At 40.2% G+C, this 13,625-nt stretch overlaps 1 protein-coding gene across 5 annotated transcripts in view; it reads left to right on the top strand.

Annotated features, from left to right (window-relative positions):
* Nucleotides 1–13,625, top strand: part of ZNF569 (zinc finger protein 569) — a 61,816-nt gene that overhangs the window by 44,167 nt on the left and 4,024 nt on the right. For 4 of the 5 annotated variants that reach the window (XM_074386424.1, XM_074386423.1, XM_003937425.4 and 1 more), the window contains exons 4-5: nucleotides 773–899; nucleotides 1,195–1,290. In XM_074386424.1, coding sequence (XP_074242525.1) covers nucleotides 773–899; nucleotides 1,195–1,290 — 223 coding nt within the window. Of the gene's footprint in view, nucleotides 1–756; nucleotides 900–1,194; nucleotides 1,291–13,625 lie in introns of all 5 variants that reach the window. The other variant, XM_074386425.1, reaches the window with a different exon arrangement.

Raw genomic sequence — 13,625 nt, 5'->3', positions numbered from 1 at the left:
CAGACACATACTATAGGCTGATGGCCAATAAATCTTCATTTCCAATGTGGATTTCTCCTGATCTCATGAACAACTGCTAAATCAGTGGGTATCTCCAGTTGCATGTCCCACAATACCACAGATTTCACCTATCATTCTGTCTAAATCCTGCTTTCATTTTTTCCTGTCTCTGGTATCTTGTGAGATCTCAAACCACTTAACTTGGTTAAAGTTTTATTTTTCTATTTCTTTCACACTCAGTATAAATTGGTACCTTAGCGATTGGATCCTGCTCAGAGAAACCTGTACCGGAACCCCTTTAACTCACGGTAGATATTAAAGACATGTGCTTAGGTCAGGCACAGTAGCTCACGCCTGTAATCCCTGCACTTTGGAAGGTCCCTCATGTGGACCACAAGGTCAGGAGTTTGAAACCAGCCTAGCTAATATGGTGAAACCCTGTCTTTACTAAAAACACAAAAATTAGCTGGGTATGGTGTCGCGTGCCTGTTTTCCCAGCTACTTGGGAGGCCGAGGCAGGAGAATCGCTTATACCTGGGAGGCAGAAGTTGCAGTGAGCTGAGATCATGCCACTGCACTCCACCCTGGGTGACAGAGCAAGACTTTGTCTCAAAAAAAAAAAAAAAGTGCTTGCTAAATTAGCGAATGAATATAAACTGACAGGATGCTGCTAATATGCTGGGGTTTTAACATCAGAACAAGGTTCAATATGTTTTGTTTACGATCACCTAAGATGGATGACTTCAGATTGAGTAGGACTGTGTTGTTACAGGGAACAGTGACATTCAAAGATGTGGCTATTGACTTCACCCAGGAGGAGTGGAAGCGATTGGATCCTGCTCAGAGAAACCTGTACCGGAACGTGATGCTAGAAAACTATAACAACTTAATCACAGTGGGTAAGAGTAATTTACTATAATTCAAACTCTGGAAAGAAAGTACCTTCCCTCCACCCCACCTGCCATGTTTCTGAAATATGTAGACCTTTTAAATATTAGAGTGAGCTTGGCCTTGGGATGCTTTTGCTCATGTGAATGTCCATGCTGCAGTTTTCAGAGCAAAAGGGGACAGCATCCCCAGAAGCCACAATTTCTTACCCTTTAGAAAGCCTGGTTTTCCTGGGCAGCCTCAATTTTTGGGTGGTTCTTTGTTCCTAGTATGTATGCCCAGATCTATGTAACTTCCCTTTGACAGGCTATCCATTCACCAAACCTGATGTGATTTTCAAATTGGAGCAAGAAGAAGAACCATGGGTGATGGAGGAAGAAGTATTAAGGAGACACTGGCAAGGTTAGTGGAAGGGAACCAGACAGATGAGAAGGGGTCAGGGCCCTATTAATGATTACTCAGTGAATGGTTGATCTCTCTAAAATATTACTCAAAGATATTTTCAGAGCTGGACACAGTGGTTCATATCTGTAGTTTCAGCACGTAAGGAAGGCAAGGCAGAAAGATTGCTTGAGTCCAGGGGTTTGAGACCAGCCTGGACAACATAGTGAGACCTAATCTCTATTTTAAATAATAATAATAATTAGGCCGGGCATGGTGGCACATGCCTGTAATCCCAGTACTTTGGGAGGCCAAGGTGGGCAGATCTTGAGGTCAGGAGATCGAGACCATCCTGGCCAACATGGTGAAACCTCATCTCTACTAAATATGCAAAAATTAGCCAGATGTCATATCACAAGCCTTTAGTCCCAGCTACTCAAGATGCTGAGGCAGGAGAATTGCTTGAACCTGTGAGGCAGAGGATGCAGTAAGTCGAGATCATGCCACTGCACTCCAGCCTGGGCAACAACAACAAAAAAAAAACAAAAAAAACCAGTCAGGTGTAGTGGCACATACACACTTGTAATCCCAGCTGCTTGGGAGGCTGAGGTGGGAGAATCACTTGAGCCTGGGAGGTCAAGGCTGCGGTAAGCCACAATCACAGCACTGTAGTCAAGCCTGGGCAATGAAATGAGACCTGTCTAAAAAAAAAAAAATTAGAAAGCATGTAGCCTTTTTTTTTTTTTTTTTTTTGAGACAGTCTCACTCTGTCACCCAGGCTGGAGAGCAGTGGCGCGATCTTGGCTCACTGCAACTTCCTCCGGCTCCTAGGTTCAAGTGATTCTTGTGCCTCAGCCTCCCAAGTAGCTGGGACTACAGGCATGTGCCACCACACCCAGCTAATTTTTTGATATTTTTAGTAGAGATGTGGTTTCACCATGTTGGCCAGGCTAGTCTTGAACTCCTGGCCTCAAGTGATCTGCCCGCGTTAGCCTCCCAAAGAGCTGGGATTTCAGGGATGAGCCACCATGCCCAGCCACATGTAGACTTCTGTAGTGACCAGTGGTGTGAACTCTTTATAAACCTAAGATGTCATTTCTAGATACCATTCTTAATTTCTTTCCTCAGTTCCTTATCTGAGTGCTAATACCAACCTTTCCCAATAACTTTCCAGCCTTACTTTGATAATCATTCTATTATTAGCATCTTTGAGAGTACTGTCCACCTTCATATACAGGATCCTTTCTTTTTGTGTACATTCATTAATTTGTAGTTGATAAAATAAACCTACTGACATTTATAGTCCTTTATCTTCTTCCTTCCATTCTAAATGTCTGAAATATTATATTTTGTACCAATAGTCATTCTTCCCGCTGTATTTTTATTTTTAGGTTTTGCTCTCATACTTCAATAATCACAATAAGTTTTAAGTCAGTGCTGAATCTTCTGATATATTTGTCATGTATATATACAAGTGTACATGATGTGTGCACATATATATACATATATACACACACACCTAAAGGTGCATATACACGTATTTTGAATTTTATAAAGACATTTTTGCCCTCTAAAGAGACCTTAATAATTTCTACCAGTAATTTCTGCCAATGTAGTCTGTTCACATTTTTTAAAAATCATGTCTGGGCCGGGTGCAGTGGCTCACGCCTGTAATCCCAGCACTTTGGGAGGCCGAGGCGGGTGGATCACGAGGTCAAGAGATCGAGACCATCCTGGTCAACACGGTGAAACCCCGTCTCCACTAAAAATACAAAAAATTAGCTGGGCATGGTGGCGCGTGCCTGTAATCCCAGCTACTCTGGAGGCTGAGGCAGGAGAATTGCCTGAACCCAGGAGGCGGAGGTTGTGGTGAGCTGATATTGTGCCATTGCACTCCAGCCTGGGTAACAAGAGCGAAACTCCCATCTCAAAAAAAAAAAAATCGTGTCTGGGCACAGTGGCTCATGCCTGTAATCCCAGCACTTTGGGAGGCAGAGGTAGGGTGAATCACCAGGTCAAGATATTGAGACCATCCTGGCCAACATAGTGAAACCCCATCTCTACTAAAAATACAAAAATTAGCTGAGCCTGGTGGTGCACACCTGTAGTCCCAGCTACTGGGGAGGCTGAGGCAGGAGAATTGCTTGAATCCAGGAGGTAGAGGTTGCAGTAAGCTGAGATCACGCCGTAGCACTCCAGCCTGGTGACAGAAAGACACTCCACCTCAAAAACAGCAACAACAACAAAAATTATTGCCAATCTGATAGGTGAAAAATGGTAGCTAATTATAGTTTGAATTTATATTTCCCTTATGATTAGTGAAAACAAGCATTTTTTCCTGTTTCTCATCTCTATTTCTTTGGTATCCTTTGCCTTTGTTTCTGTTGAGTTCTTAATTTGTATAAACTCAACAAATTGAGCTCATTGACACATCATCTGTCATGTTTTTCTTGTGTTTTTTTTCCCAAAAAGATTATTCCTCATTGAAGTACTTTTTGGCCACCTTGACTTTAAAACATTCATGTAGTTAAAACAATCTTTTCCTATAGGAGATTATCACAATTTTTAAAATGTATACGGGTCATTTATGTTTAGATATTTCTTAGTAATGACTCATCCTCTTATGATTGCTGTGAATTTAAATAATTTGTTTATACTTTTTAAGTTTTTAATGTCAATGTTAGACTGGTTTTATAAATAGAATTTGGAAGCTTTCCTTTATGCTCTAGAACTTTTATATAGCACTGGCGTTATAACTCTCTTGAAAATTTGGTAGATGTTACCTGTTCAACTATTTGGACCTTGTACATTTTTGAGGGAAGTTTCCTTGACAGTTCTTTTCATTTTTCCTTTTATAACTATCCTATATATATGTAAATATATTTTTGTCTTTTGCATTAGTTGTTTGTTTGTTTGTTTGAGACGGAGTTTTGCTCTTGTTGCCCAGGATGGAGTGCAATGGCGCGAACTCGGCTCACCACAACCTCCGCCTCCTGGGTTCAGGCAATTCTCCTGCCTCAGCCTCCTGAGTAGCTGGGATTACAGGCACGCACCACCATGCCCAGCTAATTTTTTGTATTTTTTTAGTAGAGACGGGGTTTCACCATGTTGACCAGGATGGTCTCGATCTCTCGACCTCGTGATCCACCCGCCTCGGCCTCCCAAAGTGCTGGGATTACAGGCTCGAGCCACCGCGCCCGGCTTGCATTAGTTTTTGATAAGTTGTATTTTTCCATGAAATTATCTAACTCTAATCTTCAAATTAATTTTCACAGAGTTGACAAAGTAACTTACATAAATATTAGAATTTCCTCTGTATCTGTAAAAATATAGGGTCATCTGTTATATTTAACAATTTGTTTCACCTGTATTTTGAAATATTTTGGTATGAAATTGTTCATAGTGTTCTCTGATTTTAGCTAATGGTTGCTTGTTTTTGTTTCGTTTATTTTTTGTGTGGGATAGGTGGGTGGAGAGGTGTCCTTGGAGGTTTGTGCTATATCCTATAGACCCAGTGATGCATCCGAATGTCTGTCTTACCCATATGTTGTTTTGCAGTGTGACACTGCTGTACCATAATTCTAATGGTGAAAGTTCTATTCCTCCCTTGCATAGTATTCTGCATTTTAATGGTGGTTTTCTTTTTGTCTTCCAGTTATTTCCTTGGTTCTGCTAGTAAACTTTTATCCCTTTCTGCTTTCTCATTAACTCTTCCTCACGTATTTATACAGGCATATCTAATTTTATTGTGCTTTGCTTAACTGTGCTTGACAGATGTATTTTTTATAAATTAAAAGCTTCTGGCAGCCCCACATCAAACAAGTCCATTAGCACCACTTTTCCAACAGCATGTGCTCACTTTGTGTGTCTGTGTCACACAAGTATTGGTAATTCTTGCAATATTTCAAACCTTTTCATTGTTACTATTACCTGTTATCAGGATCTGTGACCAGTCATCCTACATGTTACTATTGTAATTGTTTTGGGGTGCCACAAATTTCATCTACTGACCAGCCATTCCCATCTCTCTCCCTTTTTCTGGATCTCTCTCTCCCCTCAAACACAACAATATTGTAATTAGGACAATTAATAACCCTACAATGACCTCTAAGTGTTTAAGTAAAAGGTAAGAGTCATACATCTGCTGACCAGCCATTCCCATCTCTCCCTTTTTCTGTCTCTCTCTCTTCCCTCAAACACAAAAATAATGTAATTAGGACAATTAATAACCCTACAGTGACCTCTAAGTGTTCAAGTAAAAGGAAGAGTCACACATCTTTCCCTTGAAATTAAAAGCTAGAAATGATTAAGCTTAGTGAAAAAGGCATGTTAAAAGCCAAGATAGACCAAAAGCAAAGCCTTTTGTGTTTGCCAAGTAGTGAATGCAAAGGAAAAATTCTTGAAGTAAATTAAAAGTGCTGGTCAGGGCCAGGCACGGTGGCTCAAGCCTGTAATCCCAGCACTTTGGGAGGCCGAGGCGGGTGGATCACGAGGTCAGGAGATTGAGACCATCCTGGTCAACATGGTGTAACGCCGTCTCTACTAAAAATACAAAAAATCAGCTGGGCATGATGGCACGTGCCTGTAATCCCAGCTACTCAGGAGGCTGAGGCAGGAGAATTGCTTGAACCCAGGAGGCGGAGGTTGCGGTGAGCCAAGATCCCGCCATTGCACTCCAGCCTGGGTAACAAGAGCGAAACTCCATCTCAAAAAAAAAAAAAGGCAGGTGTGGTGTTGCATGCCTGTAGTCCCAGCTACTTGTAGCTACTTGGGAGGCTGAAGTGAAAGGATTGCTTGAGTCTGGGAGATGGAGGTTGCAAGGGAGCCAAGATCACACCACTACATTCCAGGCTGGGTGACAAAGTAAGACCCTGTCTCAAAAAAAGAAAGAAGTGCTACTACAATATACACACAAACAATAAGATGATAAGAAAGCAAACAGCCTTATTGCTGACACAAAGAAAGTTTTAGTCGTCTGGGTAGAAGATCAAACCAGCCACAGCATTCCCTTAAGCCAAAGCATAATACAGGACAAGGCTATAATTATCTTCAATTCTATGAAGGCTTAAGGGTGAGGAAGCTGCAGAAGAAAAGTTTGAAGCTAGCAGAGGTTAAATTATATGGTTTACGAAGCTATCTCCATAACATAAAAATGCATGGTAAAGCAGTAAGAGTCAATGGAAGTTGCAGTATATTATCGAGAAGATCTAGCTAAGATTATTGATGAAGGTGGCTAACTAAACAGTAGTGTTTCAGTGTAGATGTAACAGTCTTCTATTGAAAGAAGATGCCATCTAGGACTTTCACAGCGAGAGAGGTGAAGTCAGTGGTTGCTTCAAAGGTTTAACTGACCCTCCTGTTAAGGGTTAATGCAGGTGGTGATTTTAAGTTGCAGCCAGTATTCATTTACCATTATGAAAATCCTAGGGCCCTTAAGAATTATGCTAACTATACCCTGCTTGTGCTCTATAAATGAAATAACGCCTGGATGTTAGCACATCTGTTTACAGCATTGATTTGTTAAATATTTAAGCCCACTGTTGTTGGTGTCTGCAGCTCAGAGGGAAAAAAAAGTTCCTTTCAAAATATAACTGCTCACTGACAGTGCACTTGGTCACCCAAGAGCTGTAATGGAGATGTATAAGGAGATCAGTGTTGGTTTTCATGCCTGCTGATACAACATCCATTCTGCAGCTCATGGATCAAGCAATAATTTTGACTTTTAAGTCTTATTATTTAAGAAATACTGGCTGGGCACAGTGGCTCATACCTATAATCCCAGCACTTTGGGAGGCTGAGGTGGGTGGATCATGAGGTCAGGAGTTCAAGACCAGCCTGGCCAACATGATGAAACTCCGTCTCTACTAAAAATAGAAAAATTAGCTGGGCATGGTGGCACATGCCTGTAATCCCAGCTACTCAGGAGGCTGAGGCAGGAGAATTGCTTGAACCGGGACCCAGGAGGCGGAGGTTACAGTGAGCCAAGATCGTGCCACTGTACTCCAGCCTGGGCTACAGAGAGAGACTCCATCTCAAGAAAACAAAAATATATTTTGTAATGCAATAGCTTCTATAGGTAATTATTCCTATGACAGATCTGGGTAAAGTAAATTAAAAACTGTCCAGAAAGGATTCATGAATCTAAGTGCTATTATGAATATTCATGACTCATGAGAGGAGATCAGAATAACAACAGGAATTTGAAAGGTTGATTCGAGCCTCATGAATGACTTTGAAGGATTCAAGGCTTCAGTGCAGGAACTGTAAATGTGCAACTAGTAAGAGAAGCAGAATTGCCAGGCGCGGTGGCTCAAGCCTGTAATCCCAGCACTTTGGGAGGCCGAGGCGGGTGGATCACGAGGTCGAGAGATCGAGACCATCCTGGTCAACATGGTGAAACCACATCTCTACTAAAAATACAAAAAAATTAGCTGGGCATGGTGGCGCGTGCCTATAATCCCAGCTACTCAGGAGGCTGAGGCAGGAGAATTGCCTGAACCCAGGAGGCGGAGGTTGCGGTGAGCCGAGATCGTGCCATTGCACTCCAGCCTGGGTAACAAGAGCGAAACTCCGTCTCAAAAAAAAAAAAAAAAAAAAAAAGAGAAGCAGAATTAAGTAGAGCCTGAAGATGTGACTGAACTGCTGCAATCTCGTGATTAAAGTTTCTTTTTTTTTTTTTTTTTTTTTTTTTTTTTTTTTTTTTTTGAGACGGAGTTTCGCTCTTGTTACCCAGGCTGGAGTGCAATGGCACGATCTCGGCTCACCGCAACCTCCGCCTCCTGGGTTCAGGCAATTCTCCTGCCTCAGCCTCCTGAGTAGCTGGGATTACAGGCACGCGCCACCAGGCCCAGCTAATTTTTGTATTTTTAGTAGAGACGGGGTTTCACCATGTTGACCAGGATGGTCTCGATCTCTCGACCTCGTGATCCACCCGCCTTGGCCTCCCAAAGTGCTGGGATTACAGGCTTGAGCCACCGCGCCCGGCCTAAACTTTCATGGATAAGGATTACTTCTTATGGGTGAACAAAGAAAGTCATTTCTTTAAAATCTACTCCTCTGAAGATGCTAGGCACACTGTGGAAATCAGTGATTCAGAATATTCCATAAAAGTAATTGATAAGGCAGTGGTAGGATTTGAGAGGACTGACTACAATTTTGAAAGAAATTCTGTGTGTAGAGTTCTATCAAACAACATCACATGCTACAGAGAAACTTTTTGTGAAAGGAAAAGTCAATCAGTGTGACTCTTGTTATTTTAAGAAACTGAAACAGCCACCTCAACTTTATGCAATCCCCCTTTGAGCAGTCAGCAGCCGTCAACATTAAGGAAGATCGCCTACCAACAAAAAGATTATGACTCACTAAAGGTTCAGACTATTGTTAGCATTTTTTAGCAATATTTTTAAATTATGGTATGTACTTTTTTTGTGAGATGAAGTCTTGCTCTTTCCCCAGGCTGGAGTGCAATGGCACAATCTCAGCTCACTGCACCCTCCACCTCCCAAGTTCAAGTGATTCTCCTGCCTCAGCTTCCCAAGTAGCCAGGAATACACGCACCTGCCACCATACCCGGCTACTTTTTGTAATTTTGGTAGAGACAGGGTTTCACCATGTTGGCCAGGATAGTCTCGATCTCTTGACCTTCTGATTTGCCTGCCCTCAGCCTCCCAAATTGCTGGGATTACAGGTGTGAGCCACTGCGCCCTGCCATACAAAAGCATGTCTACATAATAATACTTAACTTTTTTTTTTTTTTTTTGACATGGAGTCTCACTCAGTCGCCCAGGCTAGAGCGCAGTGGGGAGATCTTGGCTTACTACAACCTCTGCCTCCAGATTTCAAGCAATTCTCCTGCCTCAGCCTCCCAGTAGCTGGGATTACAGGCACCTGCCACTATGCCTGGCTAATTTTTTTAAATTTTTAGTAGAGACTGGGGTTTCACTATGTTGGCCAGGCCAGTCTCAAACCCATTACCCCAAATGATTTGCCCACCTCGGCCTCCCAAATTGCTGGGATTACAGGCATGAGCCATCGCGCCTGGCCAACATAACTTTTATATGCAATGGAAAACAAAGTTGTGTGACATACTTTATTGTGGTGGTGTATAACTGAACCCACAATCTCTCTGAAGTATGCCTATGTTTCTATTTTGAATTATAGATTTTATCTTTTTTTATATTTGTTGTAATACATTTAGTCAAGATTATCATTTATGTAAACTATCAATAAACAGACAACATACAGAATGGGAGAAAATATTTGCAAACTATGCATCTGACACAGGCCTAATATCCAGCATCTATAAGGAACTTAAATTTACAAGAAAAAAATCCTATTAAAAGGACATGAATAGATACTTTTTTTAAGACACAAATATGGCCAACAAGCTTATGAAAGAAAATTCAATATCACTGATGGTTAGAGAAATGCAAATCACCCTAATGAGATACCATCTCACACCAGTCATAATGGCTATTATTAATTAAAAAAAAAAAAAAAAGATACTGGCAGAGAGGAGGAAGTTTTCCATTTTCCCTTTGGAAGTAAGCAGCAATAGGGAACGGAATATATTAGCCTTAAGTATGTAGACTTTTGCTTATTCTCCTTGTTTGAGCCAGTTTATTTTCTCTGAATTCCTCTGCCTGGTGTTCCTGACTCTAGAGTCTGTCTGGTTCCATTTCTCCAGAAGCAGAGAGTAGTCTCCCATCTTCTCTAGGGTAAAGGAGTGATAGGCACCTCATTGCACAATGCAAGTAATTGTTTGCCTTACAGACTTCCATTCAGTTTGCTTGTTTTTTTGGGGCCCCTGTTCCTCCCCACCTTTCAAGGTACGTGATTTCTCTATAATTTCTCAGCCTTTCTTTAGTTACATAGTAGGAACTTGCTTTGTGACATCTTTGTCTGCAAGCACATGGGTTTCAGCGTTCTCAGCTCTTCTGTTAGGTAACGGTCCTTTTATCTTCCATCTGCTAAAATTACATTTACATCTATCATCCCTTGTTGTCTTTTATGGTCTTCATCTTCATTTAAGCCTTTTAAATTATCCCTTTTAGGTGCACTTTTGGGTTGAATCAGCTAAACTCGTGTATTTATTATACCATATTTAACCTCAGCTGCTTACTATTTTTTTCCCTCTGATCACTATATTTGCCCCTATACAATTAACCTAGGTGGGCTTCTCCGTTTTATGTTCCAGTTGTGTCATCCAGTTTTTAACCTTCCTATTGGTTATTCTCATTTTATTGATTATTGCAGTATTCAGAACAATACTGTAATACTGTTACACCTGCTCATAGAACAAAACTTTTCGAGTACAAAAGGATATATGTTGAAAAGTAATTCTTCTCTACACATTTTTCCCTTCTACGGTGACAATCCCAGTATTATTTTCCTTTGAGCTATTACTTCTATTTTCAAACATTTTTACTGAAACCCCTTTAAACTGATAATGTTAACCTGTGAATGTCATCTTTATGCTGGTCAATTTTGTCTAAAATGCTTTAATCCCTTTTACCTTAGTTTCCTAACTTTATTTCTAAAGTTACCACAAACTGGGTAACTTTAGAAATAACAGGAATTTATTTTCACAGTTCTGGAGGCCAGACTGTACTCCCAGACATTCCTTGGTTTGTGGCAGCATAACTCCACTCTCTCTCTCCATCTTTGCATGCATTTCTTCTGGGTCTCTTGTCTCTTCATGTAGCATTCTTTTTATAAGAACACAAGTCATACTGCATTTGGGGCTTACCTTGTTCCAGTTTGATCTCATCTCAACTAATTTCATCTTCAGTGACTATTTCTAAATGAGGCCTCATTCTGAGGCACTAGGAATTAGGACTTGAACATAGTATTTTAGGGGCAACACAATTCAATCCATAACACAGTTCCATTTGTTCAAGTCTCTGTGTTCATGTTAAAGTTTTCTTCATATGGTTTTTGGACATTTTTTATTTCTGTATATTTTTCATACTTTTTGTTGCCATCGTAAATGTAGTTTCTAATTCTATAATTTCTAAATATAGTCCGCCCTTTCTATCCATGGTTTCTGTAACTACAGATTGAAAATATTCAGGGGAAAAAAGGCAACAATAAAAAAAAAATACAAATTTAAAATGATAGTATATCAATGATTTATATAGCATGTATATTGTATTCAGTATTACAAGTAATCTGGAGAAGATTTAAAGTATACCAGAGGATCCACATAGGTTATATGAACATACTACATCATTTTATGTAAGGGATTGAGCATCCGTGGATTTTGGTATCCATGGGAGGTCCTGGGACCAGTTCCCAATAGTGAGGGATGACTGTAGTTGTTTGTATATGGAAGTTTTAAAAAATGAATATTGATTCATATGTAATTTCTCACTTTTCATAATTGTTCAGATGAACTTGATTTTTCAGGCAAACAGTTTTATTTCTGACAAACAATATTAATTGTCCTTTTCTTTTCCTTTTTCTTTTTTTGTTTTTTTGAGACATGGTCTTATTCTTTCACCCAGGCTAGAGAGCAGTAATGTGCTCTCAGCTCCCCACAACCTTGACCTCCCAGGCTTAGGTGATCCTCCCATCTCAGCCTCCCTACTAGCTGGGACTATAGGCTTGCACCACTACACCCAGCTAATTTTTGTGTCTTTTGTAGAGACGGGGTTTTGCCATGTTGCTCAGTCTAGTCTTAAACACTCCTGGGCTGAAGAGATCTGTTTGCCTCAGCCTCCCAAAGTGACCCACTTGCACTTGCCCATCTTAAGTTTCATGCCTCTGATTTATTTCTCTTATTTAACCGTACTACCCAGTACTGCAATGAGTGGTGACAACTCATCTTTTCTTATTTCTGACTTAAATGTGAATGCTTCTGGATGTTTTCCATTAAGTAAAGTGCTGGTGTTTGGGCTATACTGTACTTTATTCTCAAATTAAATGTTATTTGTTCCTATTTTGTAAAGGATTTTTTAATAGAAAATAGATGTTGAGGCCGGGCGCGGTGGCTCAAGCCTGTAATCCCAGCACTTTGGGAGGCCGAGGTGGGTGGATCACAAGGTCAAGAGATCGAGACCATCCTGGTCAACATGGTGAAACCCCGTCTCTACTAAAAATACAAAAAATTAGCTGGGCATGGTGGCACGTGCCTGTAATCCCAGCTACTCAGGAGGCTGAGGCAAGAGAATTGCCTGAACCCAGGAGGTGGAGGTTGCGGTGAGCCGAGATCGCGCCATTGCACTCCAGCCTGGGAAACAAGAGCGAAACTCCGTCTCAAAAAAAAAAAAAGAAAAAGAAAATAGATGTTGAGTTTTATGATCTTAATATCTACAGAAATGATTACTTGATTTTTTTTTCATTTTTTCAAATGACATTTTTCATTAATGATTTACTTATAGTAATATATTTTCTATTATTGAAACATATTCCTGGAAAAAATGTACTCAACTCAAATGTGATGTATTTTAGATTTAATGTACTTCTGGGTCAATTCTTTTAGGTCATTTTGATGTTTTACATAGAATTTTTTACATTGGTTTTCATGAATGAAATTAGATAGTTTGCTTTTTTGGTATGTTATCTTTGTCAGGTTTTGCTATTAATGTTTGTTTCACACACAAAAACATTGGGAATTTTTCTTTTTTCTTTAGCAACATTTTAAACAGCATAGGAGTTGTCCTTTAAATCTGTTAGAATTTTCAAGTGGATCTCTGGGTTTCTTTTTGTTTTTAGGGAGTTACTTTTCATATTTCTTGTTCATTTTAAAGAAATTGGTTTAGATAAGTTTTCTGCAACTTCTAGAGTCAGTTTTGGTAATTTGCAATTTTCAGAAAAAGTGCTGAGATTATAAAAGTGTATTTTAATAGAGTCCTGCAAAATGATCTTATAATTTTTAGCTTTCTGGTTTTTTCTCTATCACTATTTCTTCTTACTTTATTTGTACATTCTGTATCTCCTATTTATTTACCTATTTGTTTTCGATCAGATCCTTTTTAAAGCAGTCAAAGCTATTTGTATTTATAAATATATATGCCTAGACTGGACGTGGTGGCTCAATGCCTGTATTCCCAGCACTTTGGGAGGCTAAGGCGGGTAGATCAACCTGAGGTCAGGAGTTCAAGACTACCCTGGCCAACATGGTGAAACTTCGTCTCTAATAAAATACAAAAGTTAGCCAGGCGTGGTGGTGGATGCCTGTAATCCCTGCTATTCAGAAAGCTGAGGCAGGAGAATAGCCTGAACCCAGGAGGCAGAAGTTGCAGTGAGACAAGATCATGCCACTACATTCCAGCCTGGGCAAAAGAGTGAGACTCTGTCCAAAAAATAAAACACATAGACACACACACATACCTCTACTCATACTTCCTTTCCTG

The sequence above is a fragment of the Saimiri boliviensis genome, chromosome 14 (genome assembly GCF_048565385.1).
Source record: "Saimiri boliviensis isolate mSaiBol1 chromosome 14, mSaiBol1.pri, whole genome shotgun sequence".
Lineage (NCBI taxonomy): Eukaryota > Metazoa > Chordata > Mammalia > Primates > Cebidae > Saimiri > Saimiri boliviensis.
Note: the sequence above shows the minus strand (reverse complement) of the source record. Positions and strands in the feature narration are given on the sequence as shown.